At 40.3% G+C, this 25,934-nt stretch overlaps 2 protein-coding genes across 2 annotated transcripts in view; one reads left to right on the top strand and one right to left on the bottom strand.

Moving 5' to 3' along the window:
• Positions 1-25,934, bottom strand: part of LOC138980459 (ELKS/Rab6-interacting/CAST family member 1-like) — a 37,078-nt gene that overhangs the window by 6,763 nt on the left and 4,381 nt on the right. The window lies entirely within an intron of this gene.
• Positions 4,159-22,696, top strand: LOC138980916 (uncharacterized). Its single transcript, XM_070353776.1, has 5 exons — positions 4,159-4,270; positions 10,705-10,811; positions 12,881-12,917; positions 17,452-17,560; positions 22,420-22,696. The coding sequence occupies exons 2-5, from the start codon at positions 10,767-10,769 to the stop codon at positions 22,556-22,558; spliced, it is 330 nt and encodes a 109-aa protein (XP_070209877.1). The 5' UTR covers positions 4,159-4,270; positions 10,705-10,766; the 3' UTR covers positions 22,559-22,696.

Raw genomic sequence — 25,934 nt, 5'->3', positions numbered from 1 at the left:
TTCTGTTTGTGATGGGGTCTGGCGGCTTTTGACTCTCTGTATGTTCTGGCCTTCCTTTGAAAAGCCATAACAGTTATTATAGGGCTTAGAAATAAGCTCGAAATTCTCAATCCTGTTTGAGTGGACTCCGCCTTCAAAGACAAAGATGATTGCGATGTTTCGGCACTCGGTTACATTTGGCGTCGTCGACAGGGATGGGACTCGACATGATATGTTCAGGAATGGCATTATGGCCACTGAATCATTTTCGTGCTGTTCCCATTCCACCAACCTGGGAGGGACCTAAGCTTGGCGGGTCCATGGTTCGGAACTTTGGGGACAAAGTTCATTCAAAGAGGGTCGAGTGTGACAGGGAGACTACCGTCGCCCTTCACAGCAGACTCTGCAGAGTTGTTCGCCTTAGAAGTTGTGAGCTATGTATAGCTGGCTCGCAAGGCAACACCTGTGGATTGTAGAGTTCTGTTTGTGATGGGGTCTGGCGGCTTTTGTCTCTCTGTATGTTCTTGCCTTCCTTTGTGAAGCCGTAACAGTTTTTATAGGGCTTAGAAATAAGATCTAAAATTCTCAATCCTGTTTGATTGGACTTCGCCTCCAAAGGTGATTGTGGTGTTTCGGCACTCGGTTACATAAGTATTGCAATTCGTGTACAAAATCCCTCCCATCTTCAAAATATTGCCACTAAAACTACCCCTCCCATCGTAAATATTCTGCATCAAATTTGGTGGGCATATTCAGGTGGACCCCGGGCACAAACTGGTGGATGAAAATTTTCAACACGTGCTCTAAGCCGGCGAACCGCCACGCTGCATACTGTCTCGCGATCCACCCGGCGAAGCCGGGTATTCCTCTAGTACGTGTATATTTAACGTTTTTCGTGGTTGCTGCTTTTTGACACGATAAACATCAATTTATCTTAGTGACCTTGACGTTCAACGTAGACACTTCTAATAATTATGACCTATGTATCAATGTTGGGTACTAAAGTGCTTTTGAGTCAGAAATGTTTCAACACTTTACAGAAAACTTGCCAAATAACGACACCGTCGTTTATATCGATACAATCAGCAATAATGCAGGCAATCCGTTCTGTATATGACATTTAAACAAGTCGCGTAAAGCAAATTTAATACATTTAGTCAAGCTTTCAAACTCACAGAATGATAGAACAAGATAACAATAAAATGTACTCACCAAAAAACAGTAACATGAGTCGACGCACGTGCGAGGATATGTATGTGTGGGAGGGGGGGAGGCGGGAGATGGAAACTTGCTGTATGTTATGTAATGTATATATTGTGTGTGATACGTGGTAAATCTGATACTATTTATTTGCATGTGTGATACAGGGACAAATGTGATATCTCTAGGCCTATACTAGTGATTACTGTGTGTGATACATGAAATGCGATATGAATGCTGTTTTTTTTTTGTTACACTCTTACTTTCTGCCTATGTCTTAATCCCAAGCGCAAGATAAATTCTTCTATGTGAAAATTTAAGCCAATAAATTTGAGTTGAGTTGAGTTGAGTTGAGTTGACACAAACAAGGAATATAGCTTCGACTTTACACGTCTTTGGCTGGAAACAGACACGCAGGACAAGCGCGACATCCCAGCGAGCAAAGAACTCTGGTAACGTTTCATCAGCGATATTCTGGTACTCTGGCTGGGAACAGAACAAGACTTGGACAACGTTTAAAAGTACATCAACAACTTCCATCCAACGATCAAATTTACTTTCCTCGACATGATCCTCAAGTTAAAATATCATACACCCAGAATAACATGCAATGCAAAGAAGACAGACGCACATGCTTATCTGCACTGCGGATCAGGTCATCCAACACAACCCAAGAAGAACACACCATTCAGCCAGTTACTTCGCGCAGTGCGTCTATGCTCAATGATTAACGATTTTAAAGTCCGTTGTTTGGAGATTACCACCCGTTTCCATCACCGAGGCTACTCTCAACGGTCGTCCAAAACATGCCGTCCAGATTTGCCGGTCATCGGGGAACTAAACCCAAAACTTGAGCATCATGAACATTTCCATGCCATTTTGCCTTCCATCTCTCCCCATAATCTACTCTACTATATATCCAAGAATGGATGTAAGTGTGTGTGTGTATGTATGTATGTGTGTGTGTGTGTGTGTGTGTGTGTGTGTGTGTGTGCGTGTGTGTGTGTGTGTGTGTGTGTGTGGGTGTGTGTGCGTGTGTGTCTATGGTCGCCATAGCTCAGAGATGGCAGGAGACAGGAACAAGATAATGTACATACACAGTGCCTAGGAGCCGCAGATGTGCACCTGGGTTTTAGTTTCCTAATTCAGTGTTTTCTTTCTCAGATAATTAACCTCCATGTTGTTGAGTAAAACATTTACACTGATCTAAAAATATATGGATAGCGCGTCCCTTCTTATTGGCTATCAAAACATTGACGCCACCGTATCCGCCATCTTGGGACACCGTTCGATACAGTGAAAGAAGACTGCTGTCAACCCTTGAAACTACGATTATTTCCCTTTGACCTATTTGTCAGTGTGGTACGGTGCAGTAAGATGGCGGCACTCTGGTTACGCTGTTTCATTGGCTGTGCGCTATCCATTATTTTCAGATCAGTGAGCATATATAGTGCAAGGGAGGTAACTCTTGCTTTGTTATCCATGGACGGGAGGTAACTCTTATCATACCAGCATAGCGCATCTAAGGGTGTATCATGATCAGTTGAACCTGCTGATCAATTATCTAGAATTTTCACAAGAAAGGGAGGTAACACATTCCATAAAAAAAAACATGCAAGTGGGAATTGATGACACTCTCAGTGGGTAGCACATGCCTTCAAATGCTTTTGAGGCCGCTCCGAGCGAAGCCGGGCCCTGAATGCTAGTATATAAATAAGAATGGATGTAAGTGTGTGTGTGTGTGTGTGTGTGTGTGTGTGTGTGTGTGTGTGTGTGTGTGTGTGTGTGTGTGTGTGTGTGTGGTCGCCATACCTCAGAGATTGCAAGAGACAGGAACAAGATAGTGTGGATGCACATTGCCTAGGGGCCGCAGATGTGCAGCTGGGGTTTAGTTCCTTGATTCATTGTTTCCTTCCCTCAGATTATGAACCTCCCCTTCAATAACAGCCTATATAGCTATTCTGATCAATAACAGCCTATTTAGTGCAAGACCAGTTAAGTGCCTAGCGTTCACATGAAGCAAGCACATCATGCCAGTGATATTAGAGACTCTACAGTTCCGGAAATTTCTAGAAGCGACGGGAGGTAACTCTTACTTGGTTCTATACAATGATGGGAGGTAACTCTGAGTATGCAGGCATGTTTGATGGGGAGATCAGAAACACACCACGGGTCCTCACTGCTCAAGTATCTAAAATGTTCCCAAGGAAGGGAGATAACTCATGTGAAAGTTATTTCTGTAACAATAAACTGTAAAATAATGTTGGTACATGGTGGTAATAACTGATTTAGCAATGACCAACATTAGCTAGAATTTTTAGGAAGGTTCTTCAATCAACCTCTTGGGGTTTTTTTTATTCATGGAAGGAAGGTAACTCTTGTCATGCAAGCATACATTTTCATTCTCAAAGGGCGTAAAGTGATGACGTTAAACCATTTGCTTAATCATCTCGAACTTTCTCAAGAAAGGGAGGGAACTCATACCTAATTGAGAAACACGAAGCCGTGCCATGACGGCTAGTGGCAGAAAAAAAAGAGGAACCTGGCTGCATAAGGGTGAGAAAAAGTGCGTCATTTCCAAAGTGCATCTGGTTGAATCCACCACTTTTTGTCCGAACGCGTACAAATTATTTGATAAGTTACCACCTTATGTACATGTAGTAGTCATTTAATCGAATTTTCTCTAACCGATTAAAAAAAATAGTGTGTGTGCGTGCTTGTGTTTGTGTCCGAGCGTCCGTGTGTACGTGCGTGCGTGCGTGCATTTGTGTTTGTGTGTGTATGTGGGTGGGTGTTTGTATGTGTATGTGTGTGCGTGTGCGTGTGTGTGTGTGTGTGTGTGTGTGTGTGTGTGTGTGTGTGAACGGTGGTAAGTGGACAGTTTAGGATATGTATTTTTCCAGCTGTTGTGTGGATGAAAATAAACACAATTGAAATCACTGTTTTTGACGCATTTTGCACCACCTAATCAGCGTTTATCCCGTTTCCAAAGATCCCCGTTTTATTGTACGTGACGACAGCTGAATATAAAGTCTATGCGTTTTCTCCTTAGCTTGGCAGACGTGAGTGGATATCTCGAAGACCAAACAAGGTATGTGCGGTTTCAGTCTTTGAATAGTGGAACTGCCGTTTTTAAATGATGTGAGACGTCACAGTTGATGTTGTGAGGATGTGGTGGGGCCAATAGGGGGTAGGATATTTTGTAAGGCCAAAAAAATAGGTGTGCTTAAGGTAACATAGCCACAAAAAAATAGGGTAGGAAGGTAGGCAATCACTTTTTTTTAAACTTTTTTTCTAATGTGTACAAATTAAACCTACTTGACAGGGAAAAAAGTGTGCGGCTCGAGCGCTTTCGCTTTCATTGCGTTTTCTGCACTGTGGTTTTTTTTGTTTTTGTTTTTACAAATGTAATAAAAAGTTATAGGGTCGGCCCCTAAAAATAGGGTAGGTCGGGTTACCGTAACCACACCTATTTTTTTTTAGGCCTAATCAAAAACATTTCTCCATGTAAAGCTCTCTGAATCATTTCCTTATTTTTCAACCAACAAATAAGCACTTGTTTCGAAAAAAACATTTTTGATTAATGCTAATCCTTTAAAACATTTTTACAGGGGTGTTGGACTGAAAACAGCTTGCGTATAATGTGAGCTATGCTATTCCTAATGATGGAGTTGTCGATCGCTTGAGCGGTCAAAATCGAGAGTTGTTTCGTCAATTATGAGGGGTATCATAGCTAAAAGAGCTGAATTTCAGCAATCATTTTCAATCAATCAATCAATGACGCTTATATCGCGCATATTCCGTGGGTACAGTTCTAGGCGCTCTGCAGTGATGCCGTGTGAGATGAAATTTTATACGGCCAGTAGATTGCAGCCATTTCGGCGCATATTTACCTTTCACGGCCTATTATTCCAAGTCACACGGGTATAGGTAGACAATTATTAACTGTGCCTAAGCAATTTTGCCAGGAAAGACCCTTTTGTCAATCGTGGGATCTTTAACGTGCACACCCAATGTAGTGTACACGGGGGGAGGGTTCGGACACCGCAGAGACTCTGCACACAAAGTTGACTCTGAAATAAATTTCCGCCGAACCTGGGATCGAACTCACGCTGACAGCGGCCAACTGAATACAAATCCAGCGCGCTACCAACTGAGCTATATCCCCGCCCCATGTTTTGGGGGATTGCTTTGAAAATGTTCGAATATTGTGCAAAGATACTGGCCCCACTTCGCGTAAAATTGCTGGAATGCTAGAGATACTTGTTGAAATGTTACGCAATGTTCCGGAAAAAAGTTTTACAAACTGCCATCGGATTGTCCACTTGTGTCCAACAAATTCATGACTCCACATGTCCACAGACAAATGACTGATACAGGCACTGCCCAAGTTTCATTTGAATGTAACCCCTGGCGTACGTTTGCTAGTCAAGCAAACACATGACATAAAAATGCAACGTTTACGCCGTTTTGCACAGCCAGCGATCGTCGCCTTGCTCTGAAAACATGCTGCGATCACGCTTGGCTGGGCATCACTTTGGCACAGATTTCATCCTAACAATGTCAAGTGTGTTAACAGGCTTTGGTTTAAGGGTGTTTTATTCAATTTCTCATACACACGTTTCAAACAATAACAACATTAAGAACGTTAACAAGCAGATTGCTTATGGACACGTTCTTGAAATGATAATCAATACACATTCCGATAGCAAAACATGGTGAACAAGTGATAGCTTCAACACTTATCTTGATAATCTTTCATCATAGTTTATACAAATAAGATGAAGAGAGAGACAGAGAGGAAGAGAGAGAGAGAGAGAGAATGCCTAGCTGCATCAATTGCACAGTTAATATAATATCAGCCGAAGCGATTAGTTAACATAACATAGTCTTGTACAACAGAGAATATTTTTGTGTTCAAAGATATAGTTAAATCAGTATTTCCAAACAAGAGTGTTTTGCAGTCTAGAACGTGTGTTGGCAGACTATTGAATAAAATGGTTCTATGTTCTTTAAATTTTGGACAGTGTAACAAGAAATGTTCAGAATCTTCCGGGCATGCTCCACACGTACATTCTAAATTATCAGAGAGGTGTCGGTTAACTAAGTCTTGTTGCAAATCGCTCATGTTTAATCTCAACCTGCTGTGAAATACCTGTGCCTGGCGGTTGCCTAAATAATAATACTGTGGAACAACAACATCTCCATCGGTCAAATACCTTTTAAATTCACCAACTGACTGCGTTTGTTGTATATTTTCTGGAAGATTATTCCACAAAGCTGTCGTTGAAGGAAAAAATGAAGATTTATATAACTCACTTCTGCACAATGGAACCTTACGTTCAAGAGGGCGTCGTCTGTGGTAAGGATTTACATCGGAAACCAGGACCGGCAGTTTGGAATATAAATATTCTGGGGTTAAACGATTTACAATTTTATAATACAGCAAAAGTTTATGACGACGTCGCCTTTCTTTCAGGGGCACAAAACCCGATTCGTTATACAGTTTTTGGTGGCTTGTGCCACGTACTGCACCTACAATGATTCGGATTGCATCGAAATGCAATGTCTCCAACTCGTCTGCCAAACACTTTGTACAGTTATCCCAAATAATGTCCGCGTAATCAAACAATGGTAACATAAAGGATTTATATATAACTTCAAGTGATTTTCTGTTCAAACGATGCTTGAATAAACCAAAACACGCAATTGACTTTCTACATTTAGCAATTAGACTTTTTATGTGGGAATCCCATTTACAATTACCTTGTAGAATGACGCCAAGGTGCTTGTGATTTTCAACATCAACTAAGTGTGCATCTTCGAAATACAATGGTGGAAGTAAAATATTTTGTTGCCTACAAATGTCCAACAATTCTGTCTTTTGACAATTAAAAGTGACTTTCCATTTAGAAGCCCATGTGCGAATGTTATCCAAATCAGAATTCAAAATCTCTGCTCGTACATCATCGTTATCTAAACTTAAATACATACTCGTATCGTCTGCAAAGAGTTTCAACACTGATTCAAGACCAACACCAATATCGTTAATATAAATGAGAAATAAAAGATGTCCTGAGGGACACCAGCAGAAGGGGTAGCATAACTTGATTTGGTTCCTTTCAGTACTACTGCTTGCCTGCGATCGCTCAAGTAATGTTCAAACCAAACAAGCAAGGGACCTCTTATACCTATCGCCTCAAGCTTGTGGAGCAGACCGCGATGCCAGACTTTATCAAAAGCTTTTGATACATACAAAAATATTGCCTGTGACATAATGTTTTTATCAAGTGCAACACAAAAATCATCATATATACTCAATAGTTGATAAACAGTCGAATCACCAGCAGTAAAACCAGATTGGCAGTGTGTAATCAAATCATAATTTTGCAAATAACCAAACACACGGATTTGTATACATTTTTCGAGCACCTTCCCAATACAACTCAGCAAAGAAATTGGACAGTAGTTGGAACAAGCACTCCTATCGCCTTTCTTAAAAATGGGCGTAATGTGAGCAGTTTTCCAGACAACTGGAAAAACACCCTCAGACAAGGATCTGTTAAAGAGAACTGTAAGCGGTGAAACGATAACAGGTAATCCAACTACAAGCAATTTATTATGTATTCCGTCAGGGCCCACGGCCTTGGATAAATTTAAATTCCTTAACACTTGGACAACTTCAGCTTCTGTTAATTCAAAAGTCGGTAAAGATGTATTACACCAATTTGCCTCGGGCAGGGGATCGTCTGGATTTTCAACTTTAGACTGGCTTTCAAAATAATTATTAAACAAAATCTTTTTTCACAAATGTTCTCAATATTTTGTCCATTATCCTCTAGCGGTGGAATTTCGTTACATGCAACACCTTTTTTCTTCAAAAAGGAATTAACAAGTTGCCACCAATTTTTGCTTCCGAAGTTCTGTTTACAATTTATCCTCTCATCAAGTTCTAGAAAATAATCTCTTTTTCTTTTACGAATTTCATCTGTATACTGATTTCTAGTCAGGCGGAATAATGCCCACTGCTCAGGTGTATTTAAGCGCTTAGCAACTTGATGTATACAATTTTTTGCGTTTCGTAATTGTAAAATATGTTCAGTCATCCATGGGGCATCATCTTCACGTACTGTTATTATCTTAACAGGCATACATGTTTTTGCAACACGGAATAAATGTTCAGAAAACAAGGCAGCAGCTTCGTCAATGGACGCATTTAAAACTGTGTTCAAAAGATCAATTTTGTTCAATTCAAACAAAAATGTATCAACATCTAACTTGGCATAATTATATATAGTCCTTTTGAACTGACCTGTTTTAATCTCTGTGACGTTAATTTTACACATGGCACAGAATGGTCACTACAAATGGGGGGTAACACTACAACTTCACTAATTAAGTTTATACTCGTGGTCAGGACCAGATCAATGCATGAGGATTTAGTTTCTGTAATACGTGTGGGTTCAGTAACGAGCTGGTGCAGATTGTTTTTTGTATTAAATTAAGAAAGTGGGGAGATGGATTATTAAAAAAATCTTCGTTAAAGTCTCCAAAAATTAGAAATTTATGTGGTGTTCTCATTACTTGCTTTACAGACTCGTCAACCAAGTGCCAATAATCAATCCGAGAGTCTGGTGGTCGGTAAAATGAACCAACCAGCACAGTTTCTTGCAATAATTTAGTTTCTACCCAGACTGCTTCAAGGCCTGGAATTAACAAATCAGGCCTTGGTTTGCAAATAAAATCGTTTTTCACGTAAACAGCTACTCCTCCATATCCATCTGGCCTATCAAGACGCACTGGGGGATGAAATCCTTTGAGGCATAAACTGTCGTTTGATATCGAGTCACACAACCAAGTTTCTGACAAAGTCACAATATCGTGCTCCTTAACTTCACATTGTAAAATATCAGTCTTGTTTCGCAAACTACGTACATTTATATGCAAAATAGAGGTATTTTGAACATGCTCTCTACCAGGCGGGCCTGGGTTCAGGTGGACATCACCTGACAAAACCATCAGCAAAATGACAAAAACGTGTGTCACAAAAATTATGTACGAGTATACTGTTCCAGAGCATATGTCGGTAACGTTTATTTCCAATTGGTTGGGTAAAATAGGAACATAGGAACGTTGCGGTTTTGAGTCTGGTATGGGTTTTAAGGGTGTGGAGTTAAAACATTCAACATCTTTCTCGTAGCCCCTACACACACACGAAATGTGCATGGAAACAGATGAAGAGAGCAGTTCGAAAACCATTTTGTCCGTGAAAAACTAAAAGCATATATGTCAAAATCAAGAAAAAACAATTTTTGCGAGCACCTGGCCGATATTGCGTAAAAACAACCAACCCTGGATCTGAAACTAACGATGTCTAAAGGCATTCAAAATTTAGGTTACAACTTCTTTAAAGAAGAAGAACCAGGGCTGGGCATCGGTAGCTAGGCATGGGACAAGCATCATCAGTGAACGGGTCTCTCTCTCTAAAAAGGAATAACAGTGGTTAAGGAGCGAAAAACAGGGGAAAGCTATTGCGAAAAGCAGGTAAACAAAGAGGTCATAAACGTTTTTATACAAAGTAAGAAAACAAAATAAATGATCATGACACAATTTAACAGGCTTTGCAAATTTACGTCAGTGCTTAAACCTAAATGACACTTTGGCAGTGTTTGTTTAAACCATTTGTTTTGTAGACTTGCAAACAATTCTATAACGGATTTTAAAATTGTTTCCGGATCACAGCATAAACAAATCTAATAGATCCCTTGACTTTGGGGTAGCGCGACTCTGTTGCTGCTAGCTTTTCACTGGGAGGAAACGACCCGAATTTCCCAGCGATGGGACAATAAAGTAATGGAAAAATATTCTAATAGATCCCTTGACTTTGGAGTAGCGCGACTCTGTTGCTGCTAGCTTTCCACTGGGAGGAAGCGACCCGAATTACCCAGCGATGGGACAATAAAGTAATGACCACACAAAAAGCAAAAAACAACAACTTATAGATCCCCCGCCCCGCGATTTGTAAAATGTTTTACATTTGTACAAATCAAGGGTTTACAGGTACGTCTGGTATGTCGGTAAAATATTCTGACAGTTTTAAAGCAATCCAATGAGTCATCGCTTTTGGTCATAATACCCACAACAGATTGACGAAAAAACACGTTCTTGACCGCTCTAGCGATCGACACCTGCATCAGTAGTAATAACATAGCACACGTAAGCGTGTTCACAGTAAATGAGACAAAGAAATTGTCCCGGTGCAAACTAACTATGTTTTAAGTGATTGACATTTTTGTTTGTTCTCTACAACACTTCTGCAGTCCTGAAGACAAATTCTTATCATAATCAGACAGCGGGATTTCCGAAATGGATCTCACGACACAGGCTTTTCTCGTTTGGTTTGATTCTGCCAGAGACGGATGTATCGTAATGACAACGGAGCTCTAGTATTTTGGTGTGTGTTCATCGTGTACATGAATTTGTATTTGTTTACTGATTTGTTGAATTTGTTTTTGGTCGCTGCAGTTTGAAACTACCTAGTGTGTCCGGGACGAGTGAGAGAGAGTTTATTTCGCTGTCTCACCACCATGAAGTCAACTACTGTAGCCATCGTCGCTGTGCTGCTTCTCTTCGTAAGTATTTGCCGTTGAAATTTAAATAAAACCCACAAACACAAGAATGGTTTGTCGGCAACATGACGATTTCCGAAGTTAGGTTCTTCTATACTTCTTCTGCGTTCGTGGGCTGAAACTCCCACGTACACTCGTGTTTTATGCACGAGTGGAATTTTACGTGTATGACCGTTTTTTACCCCGCCATTTAGGCAGCCATACGCCGTTTTCGGAGGAAGCATGCTGGGTATTTTTGTGTTTCTATAATCCACCGAACTCTGTCATGGATTACAGGATCTTTTTCGTGCGCACTTGATCCTGTGCTTGCGTGTACACACGGGGAAGCTAGGTTCAATATCTGCATCACATTCTTGCTTCTTGATTTTGAAATTTGCAACGTGAGCAGTCTCTCTGTTTCTTGGTTAGGAAAACTGGCCGTCTGCTTCTAAAATAGGCCTTATATGCCGTCTGCTTCTAAAATAGGCTTTATATGCCGTCTGCTTCTAAAATAGGCCTTATATGCCGTCTGCTTCTAAAATAGGCCTTATATGCCGTCTGCTTCTAAAATAGGCCTTATATGCCGTCTGCTTCTAAAATAGGCTTTATATGCCGTCTGCTTCTAAAATAGGCCTTATATGCCGTCTGCTTCTAAAATAGGCCTTATATGCCGTCTGCTTCTAAAATAGGCCTTATATGCCGTCTGCTTCTAAAATAGGCCTTATATGCCGTCTGCTTCTAAAATAGGCCTTATATGCCGTCTGCTTCTAAAATAGGCCTTATATGCCGTCTGCTTCTAAAATAGGCCTTATATGCCGTCTGCTTCTAAAATAGGCCTTATATGCCGTCTGCTTCTAAAATAGGCCTTATATGCCGTCTGCTTCTAAAATAGGCCTTATATGCCGTCTGCTTCTAAAATAGGCCTTATATGCCGTCTGCTTCTAAAATAGGCCTTATATGCGCTGCGTGCTGCGTTCCGTCATGTCATTGAAAGAGGAAAAGAAACTGAAACTTTTTTTAAACTAATTCCAAGAACGAATTTCTCCTTGTTGTGGAACATTTCGCGTAATCGGACATGCATTTGCACAAAAGCAACAGAGATTCAGACTGGTAGCCGGTCACGTTTCGATAAAAGATATCCTCATACTTTGGATGCTGTCATCATTAGTTATGTTAATTCTAGTAATTGTAAAGCGCAATGAGCATATACATGATTATGCGCTATAGCAAATGTCCATTATTATTAAGGTTAAATATTGCATTGTTTTGTTTTGCCAAGCACACCATTGTGGTCCGTTGGGCGTTTAATCAAATGCCATACTTCCATCCACTCGCATCTTTTGGCTCACTCTATTCGCATTCCACTTACCGTGAAAACTTATAAAAAAAAACCACAAAAACCCTCAATCATATTCTTATAATTCAGTTATGATTCACCAGTACCTAAAGAGAATGACATCAAAACATCCAGGAAAGGACCTCGCAATGAAAAGCACGATCCGTATTGTTGGTAGAGCCAATCAAAAACACGATCCGTATTGTTGGTAGAGCCAATCAAAAACACGATCCGTACTGTTGGTAGAGCCAATCAAAACACGATCCGTATTGTTGGTAGAGCCAATCAAAAGCAGACATTTTCGGTAGATTTGCTAATTTTCTGGATAAAAAGTCAGTGTTTGCGTTCCATACATTTGCACCGATTGACAGAAGAAAGAAAGTAGATAATTTTTTCTTCTAGAATGGTCTCTTAGCTGAGTCTTTGAAGGGGAAACTGTTTGGCTTGAGGTTACAGGGCTGCGTCTTTCAAGGGAAATCTGGTTGGCTTGAGGTTACCATTACTCATGGTCATAACGATGACAACAACAACAACGACGTTGACATTGTTGAAGATGATGATGCTTCTGCTGCTGCTGCTGATGATATTACAAACATAATTACGGTTCCTACCCACAGTGCACCTTGGTTTACTTTAAATCCGTGTTGTTGTTTTTAGGATTTTGATGCGCAATCTGATAAGTCCTTGACAGACATTGAGGTTTTGCAGCAGGCACAAAATCAAATATTTATTTTTCTTTGCTTCTAATGTCTTTCAGGTGTTCCGCCTGGATACTCAGGTCTTCATTAGTGCGGGTAAGTATATTTTCTTATAAAACAGCATTAATTACAAACAAAAATCATGACTTTATAAGGTCTTTTCTGATAGGTATACCCATTTCGTTTAAATGTGCCGTGCAATTCAGACGGATATAGTTTGTAAAAGAGAGTGATTTCAAGTTTGGAAAACGGAAAGCAGTCCTGGTTTTAACATTCAGTCAAGTGTTGACTAAATGTTCTAACATAGACTAAGAATCGAGACGAGAGTGGAGGTCTATGTATGTGTTTGTGTGTGTGTGTGTGTGTGTGTCTGTCTGTCTGTCTGTGTGTGTGTGTGTGTGTGTGTGTGTGTATGTGTGTGTGTGTGTGTGTGTGTGGGAAACATCTGTGGATTGCAGAGTTCTGTTTGTGATGGGGTCTGGCGGCTTTTGTCTCTCTGTATGTTCGGGCCTTCCTTTGAGTGGGCACAAACTGGTGGATGAAAATGTTCAACACGTGCTCTAAGACGGCGAACCGCCACGCTGTCTGTCTCTGTCTCGCGATTCACCCGGCGAAGCCGGGTATTCCTCTAGCAGGGCCGGACTACCGGGGGGGTTATGGGGGTTGCGCAACCCCCCCCCCCCCCCCTAGCCTAAACATGTACCTTACTTATTTAATTTTTTTTTATTATTGCTTATTTTATGCCGTTTCATGCAAGGAGCGACCATTTTCCTATCTCATAATATGACCTACCCATCAGCTTCAGGGGGCTTCGCCCCCTGACCCCCACAACGAGGGGGGGGAGGGGGGTTCTAGGGTTTCCGGACCCCCCCAGCCAAAAAATAAAAATATTGAATGAGGTATGCATTTCTTTATTTTACATTGAGTTTCAATTTTTGGGGTATTAATCAGTGACAAAATCTGCTGCCTGAAACTGGTAATGATCATCCTCAGAATGCACCAGATTGCACCATTTTGCATCTTTTTTTTCAAAATTTTCCGGGGGGGCATGCCCCCGGACCCCCCTAGCAAGCTAGGCGCTTCGCGCCGTCGGCTCGGCGCTTTGCGCCTTCACACCCATATCTTCACAATATACTTTTGAAAAAAACCACCCATAAAATGAACTGATCCGCCCCTGCCGCCAGGGGGGACATCCCCCTGGGCCACCACTGGCAACCCCCCCCCCTCCTCTTCGCCTAGTCCGGCCCTGTCTAGTATATAATATGCTGACTGTAAGCAAATGATAACAGACATGTACAGCAGATGGCTGTAAAGATTATCCTGCATTTAGATGTTGATATTATTATCATGTCTGGTATTCTCACACCACGGGCGGTATCAAGCGAAACGCCCACGTCATCACGGAATGGATGCAACCGTTTTTATGGGGACATTGTCAAAGTCGTTAGACAGATGTTTCATTGCATATAGGGCCACATGCACAGACACAAAATGATGTAAAACGTAAACGTAGTTACGCAATTTCATTTGATTATTCAGAACTCTGATCATGCAATGTTCAAGCGAGTTGAACACAGCATGGAATTCAGAGAGAGAGGGTGCGTGTGGTGCCTTGCCATTCTGTTCACACAAACCAACCGACAAAGGTGGCTTTTCGGTGTTTTAACACGGTTAAGTGTTTTATTGTTAAAAATAAGAAATGACATTCCTTCGAATAAGTCATCCAGGTGTGTTTAATTCAAACGTTTAGTTTGTCTTTGTTATTTTTAGAATGATTAAACAGGGTCATGATTGTCAAACAGTCACATGGTGCACTAAGTTGGCAATCAAACATAAAACGGCCGGGTCCCCTAGAATCAGTCATGGTTGGTCAAAATAGTCACATGGTGCACTACAATAAAACATAAAACGGGCCCCCTAGAATCAGTCATGGTTGGTCAAAATAGTCACATGGTGCACTACAATAAAACATAAAACGGGCCCCCTAGAATCAGTCATGGTTGGTCAAATAGTCACATGGTGCACTACAATAAAACATAAAACGGGTCCCCTAGAATCAGTCATGATTGGTCAAATAGTCATATTGTACACTAAAATGGCAATAAAATATAAAAGCGTTGGTGACATGGCGGCAGCCTGTCAGTGCAAAAAAGTCAGCTGAAAGTCGATTAAAATTGGGTCATTCGAACGGTGACTCAACAGTCACATTCATACGTGTTTAACTTCATCAACAGACAGGATCTTGATATATTTTCAGAATGATGACTTCAATCCTGCCGGAATTTAATCATCTTGTATGTATGTTATTATCTGCTTATCATTGTATTTGTATAAATATAGCTTGGCCGGGTCTCCAGGGTAAACTTCGTTGGTCACTGAATCGTCCATTGACAGCAGAGCTTGACTTTATTTGCATTCCATTTCAGACGTTTAAAAAAAATGTTGTGTCGTTCGTTGATTCTGCTCTTTGTTGTTGGTAAGTTTGTAACTTTGTATGCGTTACATTATTCTTATTTTAACATATCAATGTCCAACGAAAAAAAGCTGAAAGTTCCGTAAAACAGATTTGTTTTAACTTTTCAAAACGTTCAATTATTTCAAGTCAAAAGAATTGATCTTTTTCAGAAAGTATAACACTGATCTTGACTTGGCGATCATCCAAGAATATTTCTTCAGAGTTTCTACACTGGAATGTTTGTCATGATTAGCTAGACATCAAAACCACCTGGTTAACCCTTTCGCTGCCAATCAAAACTTGCGTATGTGCATTCCTGACTGCCAGGGAATATTGGAGTTCGGGGTGTAATAATTCACAAACAATTCTAGCTCCAAACTGGCAGTAGGTAGGTAACTAAAACCTATGTTATTTTTAAGGGAAATTGAACCAAGAATCTGTTTTTAGTGTCTAATCATGGAAATAATAATTAGTTTGGCTTATAATGATGTTTAAATATGAACTTTTGACAAATCAGTCCGGCGCATCTTCCGGTGCCTGTGGATCAAACACAGGTGGCTGTTTTGCTTGCTCCAAGAAAGAATTATAATCACTATCATCTACCTGTTTCCAACGAATCGTCCGAAAGAAGATCTCCCCCTTCCCCTGTCAGTATCCATAATCATTTGCACCGCCTCTAGCGTCAGTCCGGCTTTGTTTTTCCCTACTAGGGCCCGGTCGACTGTCACGCGTTAGCCATTTTGACGAGTCGAGATTTCTCTCCCCTACCCTGTCGCCAAGGCCGAAAATAGCCTTCCGACGCAAAACCGCGTCACCATTTATGTTTATTCATGTTTATCCTACTAAGCCATTGGCTGCTATTTGTGTGTCAGCAGTGACATAGCATTTCTGGAAAATCCCGGAACGGAGAAGACGGGTTAACCCGTCTTAAGGCGCTGCGGCCGCACAAGCGCATGACGGGTATACCCGTCCTAAGGCAGGCAAGTGGTGGCCTTCCTCAATGAAGCCCGAAGTTGACTTGGCGAAAGACGGGCGCTGTGGCTGGGTGGTAAGACGTCGGCCTCTTAATCGGAAGGTCGAGGGTTCGAATCCCGGCCGCGGCCGCCTGGTGGGTTAAGTGTGGAGATTTTTCCGATCTCCCAGGTCAACTTATGTGCAGACCTGCTTGAGGCTTATCCCCCTTCGTGTGTACACGCAAGCACAAGACCAAGTGCGCACGGAAAAGATAATGTAATCCATGTCAGAGTTCGGTGGGTTATAGAAACACGAAAATACCCAGCATGCTGCCTCCGAAAGCGGCGTATGGCTGCCTTAATGGCGGGGTAAAAACGGCCATACACGTAAAATTCCACACGTGCAAAAACACGAGTGTACGTGGGAGTTTTAGCCCACGAACGCAGAAGAAGAAGAAGACTTGGCGAAGACTTCGCTAAGTGTTTTTACCAACAGTTCAGTGCCGAAATTTCGTGCGGTAAACCTCGAGAAGTTGAGTTTCAAAAGTAGACTTTGACCAATTATTAGTAGGCTTATGTTTTAGGATTCTTTTTAACTAAATGTCTTAATTTCGCTTTAAGCGTCTTGTTTGATTCTTATTTTTGAAATGCGAGGAGCCTGTCTGATTTTCGATTTGAAATGTTTAGTAATTTCAATACCAGTGAATGTATCGAATAAACATTCGAAATCTCGTCTTTGAGTCCGACAAAAATTCATACTTAGGCAGCAAGTTTGAGGGCGTTCACCCCTTAAACATCAAAGGAATTCTTACTAAAAATCGATCGATACAAAACTGTTATTTGTATTTTCGACAGTCATTGTTCACCTAGACCGCTGGCGCGGTGTCGGAGGAACACTGACTGTCTCGGTCTGTGCAAAATGTCATATTTTTTTTATCAAAAACAAAAATAACGTATACTTTTTGTGTGCAGGCGTGGTGATGGCCAGGGATGTTAAAATAACGTATACTTTTTGTGTGCAGGCGTGGTGATGGCCAGGGATGTTAAAATAACGTATACTTTTTGTGTGCAGGCGTGGTGATGGCCAGGGATGTTAAAATAACGTATACTTTTTGTGTGCAGGCGGGGTGATGGCCAGGGATGTTAAAATAACGTATACTTTTTGTGTGCAGGCGGGGTGATGGCCAGGGATGTTAAAATAACGTATACTTTTTGTGTGCAGGCGGGGTGATGGCCAGGGATGTTAAAAGAGCGGTGTGTCCCTCCGTCGCGATAAACATCGCCGCGCCTTGCGACCAAAAGAACATACATCTCAAAAAAGACAGTTGTCCGTGAGTGTTGAGTCCATGAAGCGATACTTTGCTTGAACGGTCATTCGACTGCTGCTTTGTATGTTTTATTTTAAAGGACAAGGCTTGTTGAGCATTTCCCTTTTTATGTTTTGCTTGTATTTTGTTGTTGTTGTTGTTGTTGTTGTTGTTGGTGGTGGTGGTGGTGGAATTGTTGTTGTTGTTGTTGGTGTTGTCGCTGTTTTGTTGTTGTTGATGTGTGTGTGTGTGTGTGAGTGTGTGTGTGTGTGTGTGTGTGTGTGTGTGTGTGTGTGTGTATGTATTCTTGGGTGTTTTTTTTTTAGAGATAAAGAGAGAAAAGCAGAGTATTGATATTGTGTATGAATGCATGTAGAGGGGTGGTCTTAAAGAAGCCTGGCCAGATCTAAGATGGAGAGCCGCACTGTTATCACGGTGAGTTGTGTGCCTTTACATCCCCAACAGATCTAGGATGGAGAGCCGCACTGTTATCACGGTGAGTTGTGTGCCTTTACATCCCCAACAGATCTAAGATGGAGAGCCGCACTGTTATCACGGTGAGTTGTGTGCCTTTACATCCCCAACAGATCTAAGATGGAGAGCCGCACTGTTATCACGGTGAGTTGTGTGCCTTTACATCCCCAACAGGTCTAAGATGGAGAGCCGCACTGTTATCACGGTGAGTTGTGTGCCTTTACATCCCCAACAGATCTAAGATGGAGAGCCGCACTGTTATCACGGTGAGTTGTGTGCCTTTACATCCCCAACAGATCTAAGATGGAGAGCCGCACTGTTATCACGGTGAGTTGTGTGCCTTTACATCCCCAACAGATCTAAGATGGAGAGCCGCACTGTTATTACGGTGAGTTGTGTGCCTTTACATCCCCAACAGATCTAAGATGGAGAGCCGCACTGTTATCACGGTGAGTTGTGTGCCTTTACATCCCCAACAGATCTAAGATGGAGAGCCGCACTGTTATCACGGTGAGTTGTGTGCCTTTACATCCCCAACAGATCTAGGATGGAGAGCCGCACTGTTATCACGGTGAGTTGTGTGCCTTTACAGATCTAGGATGGAGAGCCGCACTGTTATCACGGTGAGTGGTGTGCCTTTACATCCCCAACAGATCTAAGATGGAGAGCCGCACTGCTATCACGGTGAGTTGTGTGCCTTTACATCCCCAACAGATCTAAGATGGAGAGCCGCACTGTTATCACGGTGAGTTGTGTGCCTTTACATCCCCAACAGATCTAAGATGGAGAGCCGCACTGTTATCACGGTGAGTTGTGTGCCTTTACATCCCCAACAGATCTAAGATGGAGAGCCGCACTGTTATCACGGTGAGTTGTGTGCCTTTACATCCCCAACAGATCTAAGATGGAGAGCCGCACTGTTATCACGGTGAGTTGTGTGCCTTTACATCCCCAACAGATCTAAGATGGAGAGCCGCACTGTTATCACGGTGAGTTGTGTGCCTTTACATCCCCAACAGATCTAGGATGGCTGACATGACCGCTCTGACATCATTCTGCCTTTGACATATACACATGAAGGAAAATATGTTTAATGATACACGACACTGATACATGCAAAGCCTGGCGGGGGCTTTACGAGTTAATTTCTGCTGCTGATTTGACGAAGTCACCGAGATAAAATTCGTTCCAGACATATGTTTTCAGTTCCTCCGAGGCCACGCAGAAGAAGTAACAGAATGTTAGCGTGACGATATGTTTTGCAATAATTATGACGTTTTATTGAACTTTGTTTCGCTTTTGACGTGAGAAGGCCAAGAAGAGACGTCTTGGTGTGTTTAGTCGCTGTCGTTTCTCATTAAACATGTGTGGCCTTTCGACCATCCCATCAAAGCTTGACCAAATCGTTAGCTATCTGTCATCCGGAACAGGTTGTGTATCATTGGTCCTGTTTTGTCGCGAGAACTGTAACTGAGTTTGTTTTGTCTGTATTATAAAGTCAGTCCAATAGAATTCTCTAATTTTTCACACTTAATTGTTTCAACACACTCTGAAAATATCACAGACAAATATATCAGCAAAATAATAGTTATAGATTTATAACTGAGTTTGCAAGTAAGGTCAAAATGCGGGCGCAGGATGGGTTTAAAATAATGAGACGTACGTGACAGTCACAGCACTGAGGACGTTTATTTTTTTAGTTCTTGAAAAGCCAAACAGATTACGTCTGTGACATTGCCAATTCTTTCTTCATTTCACTTGGCCCACTATACATATTCCATAAATAATAGCTGACGAGCTCTATTATCCAAATAGATTGCACCATGTTTTATTGTTAACTAAACACAGCCCACTCCGTCAACATCACGGGCCAAATAATCTAGACACAGCCATCGTCGAACGCTGAAGAAGAAGAAGAAGAAGAAGAAGAAGAAGAATTGTTAACGTATAGACTGGGTGGCCGAGTGGTAAATGCACTTGCCTCGGAAGCGAGAGGTTGCGAGTTCGACCCTGGGTCGGGGCGTTAGCAATTTTCTTCCCCCTTTCCTAGCCCAGGTGGTGGGTTCAAGTGCTAGTCTTTCGGATGAGACGAAAAACCGAGGTCCCTTCGTGTACACTACATTGGGGTGTGCACGTTAAAAATCCCACGATTGACAAAAGGGTCTTTCCTGGCAAAATTGTATAGGCATAGATAAACCAAATCCACCAAATACCCGTGTGACTTGGAATAATAGGCCGTGAAAAGTAAATATTCGCCGTAATGGCTTGAGATTTACTGGCCGATGTAAATGCGTGATAATTATATTGTGTAAAAAATTCCATCTCACACGGCAGAAATTAATATGTAAAGCGCTTAGAGAACGTCAAGCGCTATATAAATCTCCCATATAAATAAATAAATAAATAAATAACGTACAAAGGGAATCCAGAGACTTGTTTCTGTCTAGTGGGGCACCAGAAGGGGTTCAATTAAGGCTTATACAATGGTAAATCCTTCTTAATCGCATCCATGCACACAAAGTTATAGCATGGTTTCCCCAAGCCACAAACCATGTTATGTTTTATTTGTAAATAAAAAAAGTGAATCGTTTACTTTAGAAGGAATAAACATTGCAGTCAAAGAGTGTCCCCATTGTGTTTTACTTTATGCGGAAAGAACATGTTTTGGAACATGCACTATATAAGGAACATACTTTAATTGCAGTCAAAAGGTGTACAGAGTTGTGTTTAACTTGTATGTGAAAATGTTTTAAAACATGGACCAGATGAGGAAAATGCTGCCAAAGAGTGTATACACTTGTATTTTACTTTTGTGTGGAAAAAACCATTTGTGAATTTCACAAATGTTTCTTTCCACTGAAACATGTACCATATACGGAACATACATTAATTGCAGTACAAGAGTGTACACAATTGTATTGTACTTCTTTCCACTGAAACATGTACCATATACGGAACATACATTAATTGCAGTACAAGAGTGTACACAATTGTATTGTACTTCTTTCCACTGAAACATGTACCATATACAGAACATACATTAATTGCAGTACAAGAGTGTACACAATTGTATTGTACTTCTTTCCACTGAAACATGTACCATATACGGAACATACATTAATTGCAGTACAAGAGTGTACACAATTGTATTGTACTTCTTTCCACTGAAACATGTACCATATACGGAACATACATTAATTGCAGTACAAGAGTGTACACAATTGTATTGTACTTTTATGTGGAAAGAAAAATTTTTGAAACATGTACCATATACGGAACATACATTAATTGCAGTACAAGAGTGTACACAATTGTATTGTACTTCTTTCCACTGAAACATGTACCATATACGGAACATACATTAATTGCAGTACAAGAGTGTACACAATTGTATTGTACTTCTTTCCACTGAAACATGTACCATATACGGAACATACATTAATTGCAGTACAAGAGTGTACACAATTGTATTGTACTTCTTTCCACTGAAACATGTACCATATACGGAACATACATTAATTGCAGTACAAGAGTGTACACAATTGTATTGTACTTTTATGTGGAAAGAAAAATTTTTGAAACATGTACCAGGGATCGCGCTAGCTTTTTAAAAAACGCGTAAGTCATACGCAACGAAACGAAAAAAACGCGTCACGGACCAATATTTTTGCGTTCTACGAAAACACGTACAGACACAAACAAAACACGCACGAAAGACTTAAAGACACCCCTTACCTAAATACGGCGAGTTTTCCTGTCGAACTCCGCGCACGCCTGTCGAATAACACCCCTGCTGTCTCCAACCTTCGGGCCTTGCGAGTTTGTTTCCCGCTCTAATACGACTAGACACACTTTCCGCCTTTTGGAAGCGCGAGATGGGAGAGCAGCTAATGTCTGTTTCATTATCCGACAAGACATTATCTGGTAATACCCTCGTTACGTTCGTTTGCGATACTTCGATGCAAAAAGAAACGGACTTTAGTTTTGACGCGCAGATTCCATGTGTGTCGTCACTTCTCGAGCCCTATAGTCAGTTTCAGGATCGGGTGATTATTAAGTCAGAGCAAAAGCGCTGCGTGAAGACAAGAAAAAGTTACAATATTTTTGCGTATGGCTTACGCGGCGCGGCGAAAAAAACGCGTCAGCGACTTTTAAAATGCGTCAAATACGCAAAAATCGTGCGTAAACGCGATCCCTGATGTACCATATACGGAATTAACATTCATGAAGTGCAGTCAAACGGTGTAGAGAGTAATGTTTTACTTTACGTGGAAAGAAACATTTTCGAAACATTTACAATATAAGGAACATAAAATTCAGTCAAAGAGTGTACACCATTGTATTTTTTATACTTTATGCGGAAAAATACATTTTTTGAAAGTCAAAAACGGGACAAAATTGTGTTTCAGGTGGCTGAAGGCACAAAAAGATTGCCTGCGTGAGCTCTACTTAACGTGCTATGTCGTGAATGTGCCCATGGCAATGCTGGTGGAAATTCTTCTCGGGGACGCCGACAAGCAGCATTATGCAGAGTGTGTCAAACCCTAGAAGTAGCAGCAACCATTTCACAGCAAAAGATACAATAGAAGAAAATAGGATATTCTTGATCAAAATCGTCGTTCACTTAGCAGTATGTATTGTACTCATTTACTTTTTTAACGAAAGTAAACGTTGGTACACTCGCAACATCGTTTTGTTTGATGGATAGATGGATGGTTGGACGGATTGATTGTTGAATGGATGGATGGTTGGATAGATGGATGGATGGATAGATGGATGGTTGGATTGATGGATGGATGGATGGATGGACACACACCCACACTCACACACACCCACACACACACATGCTGTTGAAAGTTCAAAACGGATTGACGCAAGTTGATGATCGTGACAGTGAGTGACACATTCGTTGTGGGAATGTCAAGTTATAGAATGGGCATTTGACGTCAACGGAAGAAGGCGGGGTGTTTTCTAATGAAATAGTTGTGTATCGCGATGGGTTCAAAATCAGGCATACACGTTGAAGGGATATGTGCTTAAAATAATAGCTTTGGTATGGGGCATGGGCATTGTGGTTGGTTGGGGGGTATCGGGAGGGTCAACAAGAGAGAGAGAGAGAAAGAGAGAGGGAGAGAGAGACAGAGAGGGAGAGAGAGAGAAAAAAAGACAGAGAGAGAGAGAGAGAGAGAAAAAGACAGAGAGAGAGAGAGACAGAGAGAGAGAGAGAGAGAGAGAGACAAGACAAGACAAGACAAAATCTTTATTATCGAGGGTAATAGATAAGCAAGAATATTGCTTTTTTACATCCAGCCCTCGCCCTAATATAGGGTCAACAAGAACAGAAAACAATATAATCAAAGAACTATCACATCAAACTTAATACATTATAACTGTATATATATATACAGATACAAATTTAAAAAATAAATTGTCATGCTGCATTTTAAGTACACTTTCCAAGTGTCAATTTTTAACATAACAATTTAGATCTGCATATTATTATAATTTTGTTTAACATGCACATACATTTTAAATGAATTGATGAACCATTCAGCACATGTTTAGTTGCATAATGTGCGACATATAAATTTTTTTAAGCTGTCTGTGTTTGTTTTATGCTTAAGAAAAATAGGCAGTGAGTTCCATAGGACCGCACCTGAATAAAGAAGGCTTGATTTGAAAAGGTCAATACGTGGAGTCGGTGTTATGATTTTTAATCTGTTATAGTTCAAAATAAAATTATCACGTAATGTCTCCGGTGCATATCCTGACATCACTTTATGCATCATAACACCTTTATTATACATTAATCTTTTTTGAAATGGTAATACTTGCACATTTTTATAATCAGATTCTGAAGGAGTGTGATTTTTTTACCATTATAAGCTTAACTGCTCTTCTGTGAAGACTGGCTAAAGGTTTCAAAACATTAGCACTTGCACAATCCCATAGAGTGGATGCATAATCAATATTTGACAAGATGTGATTGTAAAAAAAATCTTTCGCGAGTGGAAATTCAAGAAATGTTTTATTTTTGATAACTGATATATTTTTTGGGAAGCAATCTTACAGATGTAATCAATGTGATCATGCCATGATAAATTATTATCAATCTTTACACCAAGGACTTTATGGTGAGACACTTCTTCCAATACTTGATTTTTAATATAAAGAGGTGGAATGCTCGATAATAGATTTTGTCGTTTCTGTCTTGTGGTTATTAGCATAAATTTTGTTTTTGTATGATTAAGAGACATATGGTTTAACTCTGACCAATTCAGAAGTGCATCAATGCTTTCTTGGAGAGTTTTTGACAAATAATCTATGGAATGGTGACTAGAATGAATAGTAGTGTCATCTGCAAACAATTCACAGTTATTACGTATGCAAAGTGGTAAATCATTGACATAAATGGAGAACAATAATGGGCCTAAAACAGATCCCTGTGGGACCCCATATTTCAAAGTACTTTCATTTGAATATGATGCATTAGTAAATGTAATTTGTTTTCTATTTAAAAGATGCATTGCATGCCATATATTGACAATTTCCTGATGAGAAGAGAATGATCAATAACATCGAACGCCTTTGCAAAATCCACAAACAGTGCTGCAGAAAATTTGTTGGAATTTATGTTGGTTAGCCATTGATCAATTAGATTTATAAGAGCTGTATGACATGAGTGCTTTTTGCGAAAACCAGATTGATTTGAATGGAATAAATTGTTTTTATCAAAATGTGCTGGGGCATGTTTATATATATGTTTTTCCAAGGGTTTTGAAAGTGGTGATAGGATTGAAATAGGCCTGTAATTAGAGGGATCAGAAGGATCACCTGATTTAAACAGAGGGATCACCTTAGCTTGCTTAAATGCTGTTGGAAAATAAGAGGTGGTAATGCATAAGTTGTAAATGTATGTCAAGGTGTCTGTGATTACAGGAGCAGCTATTTTCAATATTTTACTGTCTATTCTATCTACACCACGGGTTCCTGTTTGTTTAAGATGAACAAGTGCAAAGTAAACTTCAGACACAGTCATGTGTTGTAGCGGCATTTCTGCCTCTATTCTCTTAGATTTGCAATGATCTATTAAGGTATTTAAATCATTTTCTTGTGTTCTATCAATAGGAATAACTTTTTGCCTCACTGTAGAAAAATGTAAATTAAGTTTATCAGCAGAAATATTTTTCATGGCAGTAGGGTGTGAATTAGAACGCTTGTTTGTTAATAAATTAATGGCTTTCCAAATTGATTTTGAATCGTGTTTAGATGACACTAGTTCAGTGAAATAGTTTTTCTTTTTAGTTCTTTTTAGGGAACTTACATTATTTCTTTGCCGTTTATATCCTTCAAAATCACTCTTTGCTTTCAAATAATCCCTGTGGTTTGCAGCATCTTCTGTTTCTTGATCAAACCACTTTGGTTTCTCAATATGTCTAACTCTGTGCGTAATCAATGGTGCATGTTTATAATAAATAGAAATAAAAATATTATACCAATGCTCCAAAGCTTTATCAGGATTCTGAAAACTATAGACTTCAGAAAGAGGACTGTGAATTAAATCAGAGAGAAAATCATTTTTATTAAAACGCGAGAAACGACGATAAGTTACAGTTTTATGTCCAGCTTTAGGGATTTTAATACCTTTCCTTGACCAGGTAAGACACACTGGATAATGATCACTGCAGGATAAAATAGGAACGCATGTTTCAATAATATTTTGTTTTTCTGACACATAAATATGATCAATAAGAGTTTTAGAAACAGCCATGACCCTAGTGGGTAACTGAACCATTTGTTGCAAATCAAAGCTATTAATTTTATCATTCCAATTTTTATGTGGCTTCAGTAAATCAATATTAAAATCTCCTAAGAGCAAGATTTCTTTAGAATCCAGTGTTGCAGAGTCCATCATAATAGTAAA

This window comes from Littorina saxatilis, linkage group LG11, assembly GCF_037325665.1.
Source record: "Littorina saxatilis isolate snail1 linkage group LG11, US_GU_Lsax_2.0, whole genome shotgun sequence".
NCBI lineage: Eukaryota > Metazoa > Mollusca > Gastropoda > Littorinimorpha > Littorinidae > Littorina > Littorina saxatilis.
This window is presented reverse-complemented; position numbering and strand designations above follow the sequence as displayed.